The sequence below is a fragment of the Acromyrmex echinatior genome, chromosome 11 (assembly GCF_024713525.1).
Source record: "Acromyrmex echinatior isolate Ae372 chromosome 11, ASM2471352v2, whole genome shotgun sequence".
Classification (NCBI taxonomy): domain Eukaryota; kingdom Metazoa; phylum Arthropoda; class Insecta; order Hymenoptera; family Formicidae; genus Acromyrmex; species Acromyrmex echinatior.
In genome coordinates this window covers 233,406-254,078 of record NC_141862.1, presented here as the reverse complement: position 1 = coordinate 254,078, position 20,673 = coordinate 233,406, and the positions used below count along the sequence as shown (strand labels likewise).

The 20,673-nt window shown below is 31.1% G+C and overlaps 1 protein-coding gene across 1 annotated transcript; it reads left to right on the top strand.

The window, feature by feature from the left end:
* The first annotated feature begins 328 nt into the window (after positions 1–328).
* On the top strand, positions 329–20,328 carry LOC105154410 (lipase 3). The gene is made up of 9 exons (XM_087411283.1): positions 329–2,421; positions 4,264–4,554; positions 5,715–5,916; positions 8,234–8,348; positions 10,774–11,017; positions 11,216–11,374; positions 12,535–12,619; positions 16,723–16,865; positions 20,087–20,328. Exons 2-9 carry the CDS (start codon positions 4,360–4,362, stop codon positions 20,234–20,236), a joined length of 1,293 nt encoding a protein of 430 aa, XP_087267409.1. The 5' UTR covers positions 329–2,421; positions 4,264–4,359; the 3' UTR covers positions 20,237–20,328.
* The last annotated feature ends 345 nt before the right edge of the window (positions 20,329–20,673 follow it).

Below are 20,673 nucleotides of genomic sequence, written 5' to 3'. Positions count from 1 at the left end.
TGAATGTAGGTAATTATGAACATAAAAAATGCAATAATTTTATATCTGTAAGTCTACAGATATATAAGAATATAAAGTTCTAAGAGAAATTAACTGTATGTATGGGCGACATCCGATCTAGTTATTTTCTTATATTTTATAAGATAATCAAATACGAAAAATAAAATTGTAAAATTAAAAAAAAATTGGTGTTTTAATTGAATGTAACAGCTTCTCTCATAAACTATTTCAAGACTGACTCAGTTTAAATTTTAATGGTTCAAATTATTTTTTAGGTATTTATACATTGATGCTCATTTCTACTAACTGAGATTAACTTTAATCTCGGTTTAACTTAATCTTTGTCTTTTTCTAATCTTTAAAACTAGAAAAAGACGAAGAGTAAGTTGAACTGAAATTAAAGTTAATCTACATTGGTGGAAATAGGCATAAACTCCTGTTTGCTCATATATATCAGTAGATTGTGACTCAAAAGCGAGAAGATTTTACGCAATAAAAATTTTTGTAAATTATACATATTTAAAATATTATATATAGAAATATTTTTTAATAAAATAATTCAACCGGTATACGCTTCTAATTTATCGATTGTGTTCTCACATGTACGATCTAAAAATAAGATTCTTATTATTAATAAAATAATATTTAGGAGACTTATAAACTTATGCCGAAGAATGCCAACGGAATAGTCTTATAAAACTATATTTTTATTTGTGAAAACTATCTTTTTATTTTGAGAAGAAATTAAATCATTTATTTCATTTTGGCTATACAATTCATTTCCAGATACATAGTTATTTATTATTAACAAAACAAAACGATAGTTTTCGGTATATTTTACAAGTAAGTTCTATTGATTGTTGTAAATGTTGTTTTATTGAAACATTTTCATATTATTCAGCAAACGAGAATGGATTAAAATGGATTGAAATTTTTTTCTATCCGAATGCGTATTTTAAATAGCGAATACTTTTTTTTTTAATTTAATTGGATTTAATTGGATTCAATTAAATTCAATTGGATGCAATTGGATGGAAAAACTGCATTTCCTATTCAAAATTTTGAATTGAACAGTATTCACAATGTGTGTTTTGTGCAAAAAGCTAATATTATTTTTAGATTGAAAAGCATAGAGATATGCTCCATGCAATTCTTATAAATGAATAAAAATGCATTTAGGATTGAAAAGCATTCATTTTAACATTCGTGAATTAATATTTCTGAAAATCTGAATCCATTTCAATTCATTTCAATCCATTCTCGTTTGTTAGGTATAAATATACAAAAATTTTGCAAAAATTTTCTCATTTCTGATGTCACAATCTGAGATAGTAGTGGTAAGTGAACAAAACACTTAATACTATTTGTAACTATTTGTTCATTTCGTTTGTTTAGTTTGTTAATAACACAAAAAAAATAACAATCTCTCTCAGTCAGACAATAATGAGTTCAAATTCCACAGTTGTCACGTGCATGACTATTGACTCTTCTAATACGTAAGTATTAAAGGATAAAAGTCAATTGATCAGATTACAGAAATACTTCTTGTGTCCTTGATAATCAAGGTTTTTTATTTATATTCGAAAGGCAACGTGATATGTATGATAAGTTACTGTGTTATACATACATACATATATACAACATACATACATACATACATATTATTAGGTGTTGGAATTAATTCGTAGCGTTTTACAAGTGATGGGAAGTACTTTCATTAATGTATTTTTTAATGCTCATGTGAAATAAATAACATTCTTTCATTAAAAAACGCTACGAATTAATTCCAACACCTAATATTATAATGTAATAACGGAATTAGAAATTGTAACGCTAATATTGGAATGTAAGAATAAACTTGTAAGAACAAAATATTTGTATACAAGTTTTTGATAAAAGGAAAGATAATTTTTTGCAATTCATAATATTCGTTATAATTTTTATTATTGCATTAAAATATTTTGGTATTCTGAAATGTTCTATTAAGGGAAATAGAAAGTGAAGAAAAAAGATTTTTAAAAAAATTCTGAAAAATAATTATATAATTTATAATTATATAATTATATTTGAAATAGTGTGTGAAAAGACAAAAAAAAATGGAAGAATGACAATCTCAAGTTTCGTCACTGCACACGTTATTGTGAATATGTATTTTGAGGAACGCAATTGGTCATTCTTCGTTAGTTCTATATTGTCTTTTGTACTAGACGCATACTCTTTGTGGAATGTACGTGGACTGCGATAAGCATGTAAATCATTATCGTAATACTTAAGACTTCTCAGTCTGTCATACGCGACTAAAGACTTAAAGTTTTCTTCAATTTTCTTCAATTTTCATAACGATATATATGCGTTACACATTTCGACGATAAATTAACACGTGGAAAGAAGATTTTAACATTAAGTTTAAGTTTGTAAATGGTAAATACATATATTGTTATAAGTTATAAACAGAATTTAAATCAATTTTTTATTAAAAAATTGTATTAAACGAGAGAATGGTAGAATTAATCTGAAATATTTATGGAGATTGTTTATAAATCTTTTATTATGCATGCTTATAGATTTGTAAAAATTTGAAAAAACTTGTTGGTATTTTCTTGTATTCAAAGTTATTTTTCGAAAGATATTTAAAGATATATATAAAATACAAAAGAGAGATTATTAAAATAAGGCCGTCAAAAGACTATTTTATGGAATACTTACTTTAAACTAACAATATATTAGCACAATATATTAAAATATTTTGGATATGAAAAATATTCTTATAACATATTATGAATGATTTTCGGGAGTTTATTCAACTCATCTACTCTTCTCTCAATTCCAGCTTTCATTTTCACTAGTGTATTTTACATACATTATATTATATATATATATATATTATCCTATAAATTTTTTTCAAGCGCTTTTATATAGATAGAGCTAACTAAACCGAGTCGAAAAATCCATTTTGCAATTTTCGTAATGGTTAACGAGATTTTAATTACTAAAAATCGCTGAATATTTTTAATAATTTTTATTCAAATATTATCAACTTTACTGAAAAACAGCGAGAAACAAAAATTGTTTATTTTCTCCTCATAAAGTTTTGAAAATTTTTTCAGGATTTTTTCAGAATTGTTTAATACTGTATGTTCGCATATTGGTAAAAATAAGAAAATGCAGTATTAAAAAGTTGATAAAAAATTCTGAAAAAATTCTTAAAGAAAATTAATGATTTTTGTCTCTTGCAGTTTTTCTGTAAAGTTGATAGTATTTAAGTAAAAAATTATTCAAGACCAATGTTCGGCAATTTTATAGTAATTAATATCTTGTTAACTATTGCGAAAATTGCAAAATGATAGAGAATTTTTCGACTTAGTTTAGTCCGCTCTATTTACACAAAAGCGCTTAGCAAAAACTTATGAGACATATAGTATATGTATATATATCGTGTGTTTCTGAAATAACGATTACTAATCATACAGGGCTATTCCTAATAAAAAATTCAGTCGAAAAGTCCTCTACCAATTTGCAATTTTTGCAATAGTTATAATTAAGGAGATATTAATTTCTAAAGATTGCCAAATAAACGAATAAAATCGCGATGTATAAGATAATTTTAAGATTTCTTTCAATGTTTTTTGTGAAACATTTCGAAAATGTTTCTTAAACAACACTTAAAAATATCTTAAAGTTGTCCTTATATCATCAATTTTAAACATTTTGCTCATTGGGTAATTAAAAAAAAATATGCCAAAATTGTAAAATGATAGAGGACTTTTCAACACAGGTTTTTATTAGGAATAGCACTATATGATTAGTGGGCGTTATTTTAGAAACTCTCTGTGTGTTTTTGTGTGTGCGTGCGTGCGTGCGTGCGTGCGTGCGTGCGTGCGTGCGTGCGTGTGCGTGTGCGTGCGTGCGTGTTATATTTTATATATATTTATATTGTGCGTTAAATCTTTGAATCTCATATTTTATTTATTTTAAATCTGACTCCATTTTGGATTATATTTATGTAAAATTTGATTTCAGTGATTATTAATTAAAGAATTATTAATTAAAGAATTTGTAAAAATCTAGAGATAATACTGCATATGTGTTTTATTTATAAAAATTGTTAATATTAATTGTTAAATTTTTATTAATTTTATTTAATTATAAAATTATGTTCTACAATTAAAACAAACTCTGTTAAATTAGTGTCGATGCAAACACATTTAAATTAGTGTTGATTATTGTTATTAGTATACTTATCGTATCTGTTTCTCATTGCAGACTGCGCAAGAGCAAGCCTCATGAAAAGTATTTAAGTCAACATTAAGTTTTTTCACAATCTACTTTGCAATTTAGAGTTGCAAATAAGTTGATACGATGACATCAAATATAAAATTTATTCTGTTTGCGTTTATAATTATAACATTCTCAGAAGGAAAGTCACAATCCTGGCAGAACTTTCTGCTTCAAAACGATTTTATAAGTTTTCTGTTTCCTAAAGAACCTGGTTTAGTGAGAGTAAGAAGAATGGATCGAACCAGAAGAATAGATAACGCAAAAATATTGGATTTCGTGTGTAAAAATTGTTTTTAATTATATTAAATGCATCTTATGTGTATTAAGTTCATTTTGTTCTTGTAGCTCTGTGATAAACATATTAGAGTAACTCCGGCAAATACGTCGCGTTGGGATTTACACCACGGAAGTAAAGAAAAAAATAGAAGAAGTTGGGGTAATTTTCCCGCAACTGTTCTACTGTTACATGTCTTTATGTTATACTAGTATTGTGTTATAATTTCAGTTTCTTACTATTAATATTAATGAAATTATTATAAGTTGTATTATGAGTTGAGTCACTGTGAGTAGTGCCATTATAAATTATAATCTACATAAAATGATTAATGCGCGTAAAAGATTAGTAGTTATTTAGTGGTTATTTTGTGATAAATGTAGCGGAATAGTAAAGCATGTTGTATAGTACTTTACTCTTGTATTCCTTGTTTAGTTTGTTGTCTCGTATATCCCATCTGTTTAGGATATGCGGCATTTTTAGCGGGCGGAATTTATATCCGCATAAATGCCCAAAGCATACAAAATGCGCAGATTGAATTCAGTGCACTAAATGCAATAAACGCATTACATGAAATATGTCATGTCTCATGTCACAACACTTGCATATATGTAAGAAGATTGTTATTATTATCTATTACTTGATATGCATATTTATCATTTTTATTTCTTAATAAAACTTTGTAAACATATTTTATAAGTTATTGTGTCATTTTACGTCTTTTTGTAAGCATTATTTGTAAATTTTTCATGAGCCATACGTACCCTCCCCCCTAGAAATAGCCATATATCCCATTCCTATGGGATATACGGCAAAAATGCAAGGATTTTAAAAAGTTCTTTTTAAACGAAAAATAAGTATTTCGGATTTTTAATATTTTTTTCATAGTAGTAGATAGTACAAAGTTTTTACTGATACAGTTCATTTATATTAAAAATAGTAAATAATACTTAATAAATTAAGTTTTTGTTAGATGCGGCGTATATATCGGAGTTACCCTATATATAGTTTCAGTTATATATATATACAACTTGACCGTTTTAAATTATCATTGTTAAACTAACGGTCTCTGAATATTGTATAAATTTTTTGACATTTAAAACAAATCACAGAAATGAAACGATGATATCTTATGAATGTTACTTATTATTCTTTTACGTAGATTGGCTTAGTAAAACGACATGGTTATCCCGCTGAAGAACATAATGTCACAACAGAGGATGGTTATAATTTGATAATACACAGGATACCTGGAAGTCCATTATTGGATAACAATAAGGGAAAAAAGGAAATTGTTTTTATCCAACACGGTATTTTGGCTTCATCTGATAGCTGGATATTACGCGGACCTGGTAAAGATCTTGGTGTGTATTTATTATTATATGTATCGTATCATAACATATTCAAAACACTGTGTTTTAAAATTTTATCATACAGCACTTTTGTGAAAAAGATTTTACTTGCAAAACTTGAAATTATTAATATTTTGTTTTTATATAAATGTTCTTACATTAAAAAAAAATTTATTTTGTTTAATACAAAAATGTCAAAGCGATAGTATTCAGTAGATTATTTTAATATATAAGCACACTCGCAAGCTGTATACTGTTAAAAATAAATATATTTTTCACACATAAGTAAGATTTCAAAGAGGTGCAAAGAGATAATGGCACTTTAGTTATCTTTTAATTTAAATGCCACACGTCAAAAAAATCACGCAGATATCACGCGGGATGAAAAAGGGATTAATTGGCATGAAAAAGTGTATATTATTGCTAAAATTTTCAATATTTTGCTTTGAAAATTTGTCTGGATACATTTCAAAGCTTCTAAAAGATGTAATTGCAGTGAAATTTTATATATAATATAAATATACTAAAAAAAAATTTAGTGTTAAAATTTAAAAAGCATACTCTTTTTAAATAAACCGTTTTTTTTTAAATAAATATGTAGTTTAGGAAAGCCCCTCCTCAATGACCTTGACCTTGACATATTGTATGTTGTGACCCTCAGTGACCATGAGAAAGTTTTAACCGTCGGACGTCACTCGTTAAAAGTTATAAACAAATAAGTTTAAAAAATAACGTCACATTTCTGCTATATAAAATTAAAATTTTGGCTCTTACCCCATCTCCTTCTCTGCTTAGGGGCACATAACTTTCACCTAAAGCGACTCTCATCCCTAGAGTTCCTCTGGTAAGAGTTAAGACATAAGAGCGGAAGGACGCCATTGCCGGTGTCGAGTATCGGCCGGAAACAGCACAATTTCACAATTGATAGTCCGATTTCGCGTTCGCACCTTCTACATCCCTCACACCAATTCACAGATTCACTATCATCGAATCTGCAAATGGCGGTGTTTAAAGAAACTCGAAATCTGACCAATTAGGAATCGATCCCCTCATGACTTAACCACAGTATATAGTAGCGTCACTCTCTTGATTTTATATTGGCCAAAATAGAGTGCGCATACGTGAAATAAGTAAGTTGTCCCGTCTCTTTTCTTCCTTTTTTTATCCTCTCTCTCTCTCTCTCTCTCTCTCTCTCTCTCTTTCTCTTTCTCTCTCTCTATTTAAGTAAGCGTTTCAATATTCCACTTAAACATTTGTCTTTCAAGCAATGTGAATTGTAAGATATACTTTAAAGCAGAACATTTCTATTTTATATGATGGAAAAGAAATATCACAGACGTTATTTCTTAAATTTCTTTTGTTTATAACTTTTTAACGAGTGACGTCCGACGGTTAAAACTTTCTTAAGATCTTTCAGGTTCATGACCTTGACAACATATGTCAAGATCAAGGTCATTGAGGGGGAGAGGGGCTCCCCTAAACTATATATTTACCTTTTCTTTTAATATTTAATAATTTGTCAGAAATTCAATTTACAACGGGATCATAAAATATATATACAATTGAAAAAGCCTTGGGATCTTTTGGACCTTGAGTGACATTTAAGGATTAGAAATGGAATTATTGGATTGGAAAAAAAGTTCTCTGCGGAATGTTGTTAATTCAAAATTATATATAGAATTATATATAGAAAGAATTATATGTAAGAAATTATATATAGAATTATATATTAGGTGTTGGAATTAATTCGTAGCGTTTTACAAGTGATGGGAAGTACTTTCATTAATGTATTTTTTAATGCTCATGTGAAATAAATAACATTCTTTCATTAAAAAACGCTACGAATTAATTCCAACACCTAATATATATATATATATATATATATATATATATGTGTGTGTGTGTCAATCATCAATTACAGACGTTTCAAGGTTTGGTCTTCTTCAGTGTGTCGATAACTTCTTTAATCTTCTGTAATATTTGATAATACAAATACAACAGTGTTTGATTCTCATTAGCATCATATCTTTTTTTAAAATTTAAATTTTAATTATTTTTTAAAATTCTATTCTTTTTATGAGGATATTGTATATATTATTTTGAGCTAACAAAATACCGCAAAAACTCTTCTCCAACTCATTAAATAGAATGTAAAGTTTAGTCATTAAAACATGGCATATTAAGGTTTTACAAGTCTTAAAATATAATGATATTTCTGACACTTAGGAAAATTAATTTTTAGAAAAATTACTATACATATTCATATTTTGTTGAATTTAGCACATCTTACATATATAGTGTATTAATTTATTATTATCTTATGTTGTAGCATTCTTATTGGCAGATCAAGGATATGATGTATGGCTTGGAAATATGAGAGGAAACTCTTATTGTAGATCACACGTGAATATGACGACATACGATCCCAAATTCTGGCAGTTTAGGTAGGTGTAAAATATTACATTAAAAATTATTTTGAAAAAATATTATTTGAAAGATATTTTTAAAAAATTCATCAAAATAGAAAAGCCAAGAGCTGCGCGCAAGAGTAAAGTACTCTTAATATCATTGCCGAGGAATTTTAGCCCAGGAAAATTAAAGTTTTTTTTGCGTTTTGGAGGCAAAATTATCATAAAAGATTTGTTTGCGGGAAGTTGTTAGAATTGACATATTATATAACATATTAAAAGTCCTGAGTTCAGCGGTTAGGACTTTCCAGTTTAAAAAAACTGCCCAATAATGAGGTTTTTCAAAAATATCTCAGAAAGTATTCATTTTAGCGAAGTAAAGGTCATTACCAAGAAAGCTGATAAAATTACGGACAATTTCGTTTTTTTTTTCTTTCTTTAAAGTCGTACGATCAATAATTTCCATAATAAAATTTTTTTAATGTTTTTCATAAGAAATATTTTACACGTAAAAGTAGCTAAATTCAAGATATTATATTTACGATAAAAGTGTGAAAAATCATTTCATTTTAGAAATGACCAAAAATACACTCTCTAAATCTCGTGAAGTGAAATCTGACTCGAAGAGACTAAAAATTTAATCTGTTTTGAAAAAAGAGTGAAGTACGGCCACTCTTGTTCAAGAGATTTAGTAGATTGTTCAGTAGATTTTTACATATAAAATACTTTTTATGAAAAACATTCTTTAAAAAAATTCTATCACGGAAACTATTAATCATACGATCTTAAAAAAAAAATTGTACATAATTTTATCAGCTCTCTTTTTGATAAGGTCTTCAGTTTTGATAAAATGAATACTTTCTGAGATATTTTTGAAAAACTGCATTTTTTATCAGCTTTTTGAAACTGATAAGTTTTCCAAGTCTGGTGGTCAGGACTTTTAGGCTGCATTCGGGGAGACGCTATTAGCTATTTGTGTCATTTTATCTTCATCGTCTATTAGACATGAAACAAGTATTACATAAATGGCGCTGATAGCGCCTTCCTCGAATGCAATTCCATATGTTGTATAACATGTCATTTCAAATAAATCTTTTATGGCAATTTTGCCTCCAAAAAAATCTAATTTTCCTAGGCTAATTTGAAGATTGTACTGACTTAAGCTAGCATAATTCAGACATACAATATTATCGACATGGGCTGCGTTCCATTTAACACTCGTGAGCATCATTTGTCCTTGTTTAATATTCGATAAATGATAAGAATGAAATGATTCCACGAACGATGTCAGCGTTAAGTGGAACGCAGCCATAGAAACATTATAAACCCGATTTATAAACAAAAACGACGAGCGCAAAGGGCCGTGAATAAAATACAGTGCTCTTAATATTATTTTATTGAGGATTCTGAAGGTTGTGCTGTTTCGTGCTAGGCTAGCACAACTGAGATACGGAATTTTATGCTATATTTTATTTAAGTAACTGATTCGAATGTAAACGTTAGTTTTATTCAAATTTAAAAATTATTTTGTCATAACTTTTGTTATTATTATTATTTAAATGTAATATTTTAGCACAATGTTAACACAATTCAATACAATTTTCAAAATATGTTAATTTTTAAAGTGGAAGGTTAATTTCATATAGGCGGTTTACTGTCTAAAAATGAATGATTTTATATGTACTAAGCAAAATGTTATATTGTAGTAATTGTTACTTTTAATGAATAGAATATTTATCAAGTAATACGAAGTCAGGAAGAAGGAATTTCTAAAGGAATGTGCAATGTAGACATCATTATATTAAACTAAAGAAAAATATTTACAATACGTTCTTTGAACTTTAAGGGAATATTAACGTGATGAGAATTGCCCGAATTGGCTTTGCGGATCGCAAAATTTTGCTTTTACAGAATTAAAATACGCATAAAAACGTGCGATGCAATCAATTTTACAAGAAAATCGAAAAAAATTAAAAATTTCACTTACTTCGCTCGTACAGGAGGTTAACACATTTGCTTATTATTAGGTGTTGGAATTAATTCGTAGCGTTTTTTAATGAAAGAATGTTATTTATTTCACATGAGCATTAAAAAATACATTAATGAAAGTACTTCCCATCACTTGTAAAACGCTACGAATTAATTCCAACACCTAATATAAAAAATTTATAGTTCATATGTATGTAAAGAAAAGACTGCATTGCACGTACATTACTTGAACAAAATTTTATAATCCGTGAAACCAGTTCGAAGATTTTTAATACACCGTAATTCCCATCGCACTAGTATCTCCTTAAAATTTGCATGATATGCCCGATCTCTTACCCGATTTTTATCAAGATTATAAATTTTTTATCGCTCTCTTTTTCACTGTAAATTAATTGTGTGAATTTCTTAAAGAGGAGGAGAGGAGAAAGCAAATATTATTTGTAAAATATATTATCATAATTATTATTTTCAGTTTTCACGAAGTTGGAACAAAAGATCTGCCGGCTATGTTCAATTACATTTTTAATTATACAGACCAAAAAGATTTATATTATATCGGTCATTCGATGGGAACTACTTCATTATTCAGTCTTCTGTCAACAAAACCAGAATACAATATAAAAATAAAAATGGCTATTTGTTTGGCTCCAGTTGCTTTTTGGATGGAAGTGACACCTACATTTAACAGAATTCTTAACAGTTTTCCAATAGTGAAGGTAAATGCTAAAACTTGTGACTTTTTATAGCAAGTAGTAATGTTTAAAATACAGTCGAAAATTAAATAATTATTTATTTTTATTTTATCAATTAATGTGTTACAAATATTATGTTTAGCTATTATGAGCTATTATAAATATTATGTTAGTTATTACTCTTGAGCTAATACTCTTGAATGTTTCTTTTATATGTTCCAGGAAGTTCTAAGAGAACGTGAAATATATGATATTTTACCACAATCTTTAACGACTGTTACAATAGCAAGATTATTGTGTAATGATAATGCAATGACTCAATTTATTTGCATCACTATATTGTTTTTTATCGTTGGTCGTGATCCAACACAACTCAATACTGTAAGTTTTATTACATAGGGTCCATTATGAAAGTAATGCGCATGATTTTATTGTGACGCGAATATCCATCGCAGCAGGGTAAAATGGGTCGGGAAATGTGGTGGGGGGTCTGCCCTTCCAAGGCAGCCGGTCGCCAGTTTGCTCCGAGCAGTCTGAGTGGAAAGACGTGCCTCCGCGTGAAGTGTGTTTTTCGACTTTGTAACACGGCGCGATGGAGCGTTCGCTTGAACAGCGATACGCCATCAAGTTTTGCGTGCGACTTGGAAAGAATGCAACCGAAACATTCCAGATGCTTCAAGAGGCCTTCAAGGACGACTGCATTTCAAGGTCACAGTCTGGGAGGTGGCACAAGGCGTTCAAGGAGGGCCGAGAGGAGGTCGCCGACGAACCCCGTTCTGGACGCCCAACAACGGCCAGAACCGACGAAAATGTGAATCGTGTGTGCGAAGTTTTGCGTTCCGACCGTCGATTGAGCATCCAGTACATCGCTGACACCCTAAACATGTCCACATTTGCGGTACATGGGATAGTGACGGAGAATCTGCAAATGCGCAAGGTCTGCGCAAAGCTTGTGCCGCGATCAAGCTCCACCGTGACAATGCCCCCAGCCACACGGCCTTCATCGTTGCCAACTACCTGGCCCGGAGCAACACCCCGGTGGTCCAGCCCCCTTACAATCCCGACTTGGCTCCGTGCGACTTTTTTTTGTTTCCCCGTCTGAAGAGAGAGCTGAAAGGAAAGCATTGGGAGTCCGTGGAAAACATCCAAAAGCATACAACATTCCCGTCGAGGAGCTTCAGCGTGCCTTCCAGGCGTGGCAGACACGTCTCCGCAAGTGTATTGATTCAGGGGGAGAGTATTTTGAAGAATTTTGAGCATTTGTACCGCTACGATCAATAAATCTATTTTTCCCAGAAAATGCGCATTACTTTTATAATGGACTCTGTAATACATAAACATCAAACATAAAACAAATATAATGTGGATAATGTATGCGTATAAATACCTTTTATTTTATTATATAAATTTTCTAACTTTTTATAGTTATATAAATTTATATTGTGAAAGAGAAATAAGAAATACTATCCACTTCTCCTGTCCTCTTCCTCTTATTAATTATTCTACGACATTTTCATCCGAATGAATTATTTCTGTTATAGACAGCTCTGCCAGATTTACTTTCCTATTTTCCAGCTGGTACTTCTGTACAAACATTAGGACATTATTACCAAAATGCTCATATGAGTGAGTATTTCCTTTCGTATAAAGTAATATTTTAATGTAAAATGAAGCATAAAAATTTCCATTGCTTTTCCATCACTTAAAATAAGATATCATTGAAAAATCTAAATTAATTTATATAATTGTGTGCGTACACACGCATACAGTATATACATATAGTATATATACATATATGTGCATATATATATATATATATATATATATATATACACAGGGTGTTCCAATAACTATTTATAGCATCTAAAATATCTTCGAATCTATAAGGTCTAGAGGAAAATTTGTATAAAATTGCACGATATGAAGGGGTATATCATATGATGATAATAATTTTTATTCAGAGGCGCGTTTCAGAGATTTCAAGGTCAACTTTATTTCTTTTAATGGAATGAATTCTTTTACTTAATATGATTCCTCTAGTTATTCCTGCATATAAAAATATTAAGGTAAAAGTATCGAAAAATCAATAGTTTACGTTTACGAGATATTTTATACTTTATTCTGACACATATTGACATAAATGTTAAATAACTTGTAAATTAATAATTTTGGGATAATCGCGCGTGCGTACCTTAGTACTTTTATAAACGTACAATAGTAACGAGATGAATCAATTGGTGTACAGAAAATACATAGTTGCTTATTTAAAAAATTATCCATTTTGCAGCCATATTTTTTTAAAGCAGCTATGTGTTTTCTTCACACCAATTGATTCATCTTATTATTCTGTATATAAAAGTATTAGGGTACAGAAGTAATAGTTAATCCCAAAAGTAATAGTTAAGATATTTTATGTTTTATGTCAAAATATATCAAAATAAAGTGTGAAATATCTCATAAACTATTGGTTTTTTAATATTTCTGTCTTAATATTTTTATATGCAGAATAATATATTAGAGGAATCATATTATGTAAAAAAAAAATCACATAATTCCGTTCTACTTGTGACTACTTATTAAGTGAATAATGATCTCTATATTTTGAGATTATTTGAAATAAGAATAAATTAAGAGAAATAGAGAGAATATTTATTCAAATAATGTATTGGTGTAGCTTCGATTTGATTCTGACATGTTTATATATTAAATGCATTTAAAAAGTGGAGATGACCTTCGTCTCTTTTTGAAGTCTCTACCTAGAAAAAAAAACAACGTGACCAAAATACATCCCCCTTGAAACCACTTTCATTTGAAACATTTTTTTTATCATCCAAAATAATAAATATTCAAGATGTTCGATTTGAATGGACTAGTATATATATTATGTGTGCGTATGTGTGTGTATGTGTGTGTATGAGTAAAAAGTCCCGAACCTGTGAAATATCTCAAAAACTAACATTTCCGAAAGAAATATTTCCTACAAAAGTTGTAAGATTTTAAAAGATCTATTCACTGATCTAATCAGTCTGATCTTGGACGTCGTCAAGGTTATGTCAAGGTCACAACGATTTTTTTAAATGAAAACACTTTTTTTGATTGCAGAATCTAATAGTTGGTGTCAAGAGCTTTTCAAAACACTACAATAAAGTTATTTTTCGTAAAGTATTTTTCGAATTACAAGGCTTGAAAGTTGAAAGTTACAGTAGTAGTACCGCCAGCATTAGCATCACCCAAGATGTTCGACCCACAGCTAAAACCTCTTGAATGTTGTCCAGAATCATGTCTTGGATATCATTTGTCAAGATTAAGAACCATTGGAAATTGTATTTCTTATCTTCATTTTTACATAAAAATGAATTTTTAGTGCAAAAATGAAAATAAGAGGAACAACCTCCAATGATTTTAATCTTGACAAATCTAGGACATGAACAACATTCAAGAAGTTTTAGCCGTCGATCGGACACCTTAGGTAATACCACAGTATATATATATATATATACAGTATATACAGTAGCGCAACTCTCTATTGGCACCTTTGATGTTAAGGTTGGCCAAAATGGAGTACGCATGCACGAAATAAGTAAGTTTCTTAGTAACATCATTTGAATTTCTTCTTTAGTTGCTCTTTATTTTTCCGCTTTCTCTTTCTCTCTCTAGATCGTTTGTAGTCAAGGAAGTCGATTCTTTCCCTTGGAAATTTCCACAAACTAAAAAATGATCACTTTTCTACATTAATGCTCATAGTCCATGCGCGATTAACAACTAAACTTTACGTCCATTTACAACTAGATTTGACGTAAAGACGAAATAATCTGAATTTTTGGAAGTTTTAAAAAAGTAACCGAAGGAAAGAATCGAAGTTCTTGGACGTACATAAAATTTTTTTTATATATATAATCTAAATGTAATAAAACTAAAAGAAATAGATTCGTAATTGTAATGCACTGCAAACAAAAAAAATACAAAAATAAGAAAATATAAAGTTATATAAATGTTGTATGATACGAATATTATACTGTAAAAATATTTTAATTGACGACTGCGACACACGATGCTTGTTTTCCTGCTAGATCGCTTGCGTTTTAGTATCCAACAAACGAGAATGGATTGAAATGAATTGAAATGCATTTAGATTTTCAGAAATATTGATTAGCACAAATGTTAAAATGAATGCTTTTTAATCCTGAATGCATTTTTATTCATTTATAGGAATTATATTATATCTCTATGCCTTTCAATCTAAAAATAATATTAGCTTTTTCTGTGTGTGTACATTGTGAATACTGTTCAATTCAAAATTTTGTATAGGAAATGCAGTTTTTCAATCCAATTGCATCCATTTGAATTCAATTAAATCCAAAAAAAGTATTTGCTATTTAAAATTCGGATAGAAAAAAATTTCAATCCATTTTAATTCATTCTCGTTTACAGGGTAAATTATTAGAATTGCACCACACAGAACGCAGATTTCCTAGCTAAAACGAAAGCAATCCAACAATTACATATCACTCACAATATTTAAGCGAAACTGATGAAATTGATGTGTTTGCAGGTATGTGTGTATGTGTGTGTATCCCAGCAAACCAGATTGGATTAAATTGATTGAAATTTTTTTGTATCCGTATTTAAAAAAAAATAGCGAATACTTTTTTTTGGATTTAATTGGATTCAATTAGATTCAATTAAATGCAATTGGATTGAAAAACTGCATTTCCTATTCAAAATTTTGAATTGAACAGTATTCACAATTGTGTTTGTGTGCACAGAAAAAAACTAATATTATTTTTTAAGATTGAAAGGCATAGAGATATGCTTCATTCAATTCCTATAAATAAATAAAAATGCATTCAGAATTGAAAAGCATTCATTTTAACATTCGTGAATTAATATTTCTGAAAATCTGAATCCATTTCAATTCATTTCAATTCATTCTCGTTTGCTGGGTCTTTAATAGTATCTCGCCGATGGTAATGCTAATGTCGGCGGTGCTGTAACTTTCAAGTCTTAATGTATAACTCGCAAAGTACTATGAAAAGTTAATGAAAAAAATATTTTATTGTAGTGTTTTAAAAAGCTCTCGAGATAAGCTAAGAATATGCAATGAAAAATTGAGGGTTCCATTTAAAAAATTCAAAGTGACCTTGTCCTGACCTTGATAACGTGACCCAGGTCAAATCAATAATAGCATCTCAGCAAACGAGAATGGATTGAAATGAATTGAAATGGATTCAGATTTTCAGAAATATTGATTCACGAATGTTAAAATGAATGCTTTTCAATCCTGAATTTTTATTTATTTATAAAAATTGCATGGAGCATATTTCTAGCCTTTCAATCTAAAAATAATATTAGCTTTTTCTGTGCATTGTGAATAGTGTTCAATTCAAAATTTTGAATAGAAAATGCAGTTTTTCAATCCAATTGCATCCAATTGAATTTAATTGAATCCAAAAAAAATATTCACTATTTATAAAATACGCATTCGGATAGAAAAAAATTTCAATCCATTTTAATCCATTCTCGTGCTTGCTGGGATCTTATGTTCCCCTTTTGTCTGAAATACTTTTCGATTTAACGTTTCTGAGATATTTGAGTGGATCTTTTAAAATGGGACACTCTGTATATACATATATACATTTAATCCTTTTTTTACAAATGTACTTTTAAGATTTGAATACATATTCAAATACATATTTTTACGATTATATTTTATATATCGATTGTTACAGATGATTTTCGAAGCTATGATTATGGAACAGCTGAAAATTATAAACGATATAAACAGAAAACACCCCCGAGTTATGATCTCGAAAAGATTATTGCTCCGATGATTTTATTTTACGCGGCAAATGATATGGTTGCCGCAAAACAGGTAAAAATTTAATTTTTAATCGCTTAATTTTTATTCATATATTAATTTTACATAAAATGGTAAATCTTCTTGATGCTTCCATGGGTGCTTTCTATATAACTAATCTGTGCTTCGCGGGTTTTCTCCATGTCTTGGTCCATTCTTGATGTGCCAACGTTTCGTGGGCCTTGCAGTCCACTTCATCAGGGCGAGGAGCAGCCTGATACTGAGCTGTTCCTCCAGATCCTTCCTTTTTATATTACGCTACTTGTTGAGATGGGAGTTTTTTGGTGGTGGAGGGGGGGGGGTGGGGTTAGAGTGATGGGGGAAAAATAGATGGTGGAATCTTGGTCGGTCTTTGCTGGTCGGGAGGATGGTCGGGAGCATGGTCTTCCATATCTTACTTATGTTATAGCCATTATCCCTGTTTAGATTGTTAGGGTGTTTTTGTATTTCTATGGCTTCTCTGTATTTTCTTGGGAAGTATGATGTGGTTATCGTGGTTGCTTGGTCAAACAGTATTCGATGTCGTTTCGACGTTATGTTCTGATAGTGCCGACTGTGTGACATGTTTCAGTCTGACGTCTCGTTGGTGTTCTTTTATCCGTAGGTTTACCATTCTCCCGGTTTCCCCGATGTATACTTGTCCGCAGGAACACGGTATTCTGTATACTCCTGCGGAACTGAGTGGCAGTCTTGGATCTTTGGGGTTTCTTAAGATTTGTCCTATCTTCTTGGGTGGTTTGTAGATAGTTCGGATATTGTATTTGTTCAATATCCTGTCGATCCGGTCTGTAGTTCCTTTGACGTAAGGGAGAATGGTTAGGGTCCTGTCGTCTGTTTGTGTGTTCGGAGCCGTTGTCTTGTTTGTGTATTTGTTGATTATTTTGGTTATGTCTTTTTTGTCGTGTCCGTTATTTTGTAGGGCCTGTTTTAGGTGGTTTATTTCTGTCCGTAGATGTCCTCTGTCGGAGATGGCGAAGGCTCTGTGTACCAGAGAGTTTATTACTGATTGTTTTTGTGCTGGGTGGTGATGTGATTCAGCATATAAGTATCTGTCCGTATGTGTTGTTTTTCTGTACACTTGATGCCCTAGGGTGCCTCCTTTGACACCAGCACATCTAGGAATGGGAGTTTCCCGTTTTCCTCTATGTCTATGGTGAAACGGATATTGGGGTGTTGTTTGTTGAGGTGGATGAGGAATTTTCGGAGTTCAGATCTGCCGTGTCTCCATATCACAAATGTGTCGTCTACGTACCAGAACCAGACTTCTGGTTTCTTTGGTGCTTTTCTGAGAGCCTCTTTCCATGAAGATGTTAGCGATTACAGGAGAAATCGGAGAGCCCATAGCTGCTCCTGACGTTTGTTCGTAGAAATGGTTGTCGTAGGAGAAGTACGTGGTCGTTAGGCAGTGCTCTATTAGTGGCATGAGGTCGGAGGAGATTTTTTGTGAGGTTTTTATTATGTTAATCGTATCTTTTATTGGGACTTGTGTAAACAGGGATTCTACGTCGAAGCTAACGAGTAGATCTGTGGGCTGTAGTCGGATTTTTTGGATTTTATGTATGGTGATGGAGGAATCAGATATGGAATTAGCTTTGGAAAATATACCGGTTCCTCAGATACAGGAGCCAATAGCTGATACAGTTAAACGTAACAACAAGCCAGGCGAAGTCCATTGAGTTAGTTATGTGTGATTCTGTTTTTCCAGTCAGAGGTTGTAGTGTTTTTGCTAGGAAGCGGGATAGGTTAAATGTCGGGGATTTTATGCTAACAATTGGTCTAAGAGGGACGTTGGGTTTGTGTATTTTTGGTAGTCCGTATCGCTAACATCTTCATGGAATACTTCGAGAAAGAGTCTCTCAGAAAAGCACCAAAGAAACCAGAAGTCTGGTTCCGGTACGTAGACGACACATTTGTGATATGGAGACACGGCAGATCTGAACTCCGAAAATTCCTCATCCACCTCAACAAACAACACCCCAATATCCATTTCACCATGGACATAGAGGAAAACGGGAAACTCCCATTCCTAGATGTGCTGGTGTCAAAGGAGGCCAATGGCATCCTAGGGCATCAAGTGTACAGAAAAACAACACACACGGACAGATACTTATATGCTGAGTCACACCACCACCCAGCACAAAAACAATCAGTAATAAACTCTCTGGTACACAGAGCCTTCGCCATCTCCGACAGAGGACATCTACGGACAGAAATAAACCACCTAAAACAGGCCCTACAAAATAACGGACACGACAAAAAAGACATAACCAAAATAATCAACAAATACACAAACAAGACAACGGCTCCGAATACACAAACAGACGACAGGACCCTAACCATTCTCCCTTACGTCAAAGGAACTAGACCGGATCGGTAGGATATTGAACAAACACAATATCCGAACTATCTACAAATCACCCAAGAAGATAGGACAAATCTTAAGAAACCCCAAAGATCCAAGACCGCCACTCAGTTCCGCAGGAGTATACAGAATACCGTGTTCCTGCGGACAAGTATACATCGGGGAAACCGGAAGAATGGTAAACCTACGGATAAAAGAACACCAACGAGACGTCAGACTGAAACACGTCACACAGTCGGCACTATCAGAACATAACGTCGAAACAGGACATCAAATATTGTTTGACCAAGCAACCACGATAACCAACACCACATCATACTTCCCAAGAAAATACAGAGAAGCCATAGAAATACAAAAACACCCTAACAATCTAAACAGGGATAATGGCTATAACATAAGTAAGATATGGAAGACCATCCTCCCGACCAGCAAAGACCGACCAAGATTCCACCATCTGTTTTTCCCCCATCACTCTAATCCCCCCCCCCCCCTCCACCACCAAAAAACTCCCATCTCGACAAGTAGCGTAACATAAAAAGGAAGGACCTGGAGGAACAGCTCAGTATCAGCTGCTCCTCGCCCTGATGAAGAGGACTGCAAGGCCCACGAAACGTTGGCACATCAAGAATGGACCAAGACATGGAGAAAACCCGCGAAGCACAGATTAGTTATAAAATGGTAAAATTTTTTATATGAATATAACGAAGTGGTCATCACGTAATTGTTAACAATATAAAAAATCTAATGAATGCAAAATAAAAGGAACATAAGTAAAAAGGAAAACAGTAGATTTATATAGATAATTTATTTTCTGTTCTTAATATAAATTATGTCGTTATTAATACTGTTCTTTCATTACATTTTTGATTTTCAGAATGTGTTTGAACTTGACAAACGCTTACCAAATGTTTTTTTAATCGAAAAAGTCCCATATGAATTCTTTAACCATGCAGATTATATATGGGCAATTAATGGAAAAACTCTTTTATACGATCGTATATTAGAATTAATAGAAAACTTTTAAGCTAGCTAAAGTATCCATAAAATGAATTTAATTAACGAATGTAAATTAAGTGGAGAGAAATCCTAATTTCTCTTCTATATAATTTGAAATGATAAACGAAGAAAATTGCTAGAAAAATTTGTGTGTGTATGTGTGTGTGTGTGTGTGTGTGTGTGTATACACATTTTTTAAATTTGCATGAAATTTGTTAACTGATATAAAATTATTGTTTTGTTAAACATTACTATGTGATAAGATTAAAATAAGAATATGTTTAACATTGAATTAATATTGATTTAAATCATAAATGATTAAATGATATGTAGATTGTACATGTTTTTAAAGGTGCATATCTTGCATATCCCAATTTTAAATCACTATCTAAGTCTTGTTAAGTGAAATCATAAATCAGTGCTACTTTTAACGCTTATTAAGCGAATAAAAATTTCTATATTCTG

Excerpts from the sequence above, each read along its gene's own strand:
- LOC105154410 (XM_087411283.1), top strand. The coding sequence starts at position 4,360 with ATGACATCAAATATAAAATTTATTCTGTTTGCGTTTATAATTATAACA. Across the intron at positions 4,555-5,714 it reads ACGCAAAAATATTGGATTTC|ATTGGCTTAGTAAAACGACA; the intron begins GTGTGTAAAAAT and ends TCTTTTACGTAG. Across the intron at positions 11,018-11,215 it reads ACAGTTTTCCAATAGTGAAG|GAAGTTCTAAGAGAACGTGA; the intron begins GTAAATGCTAAA and ends TATATGTTCCAG.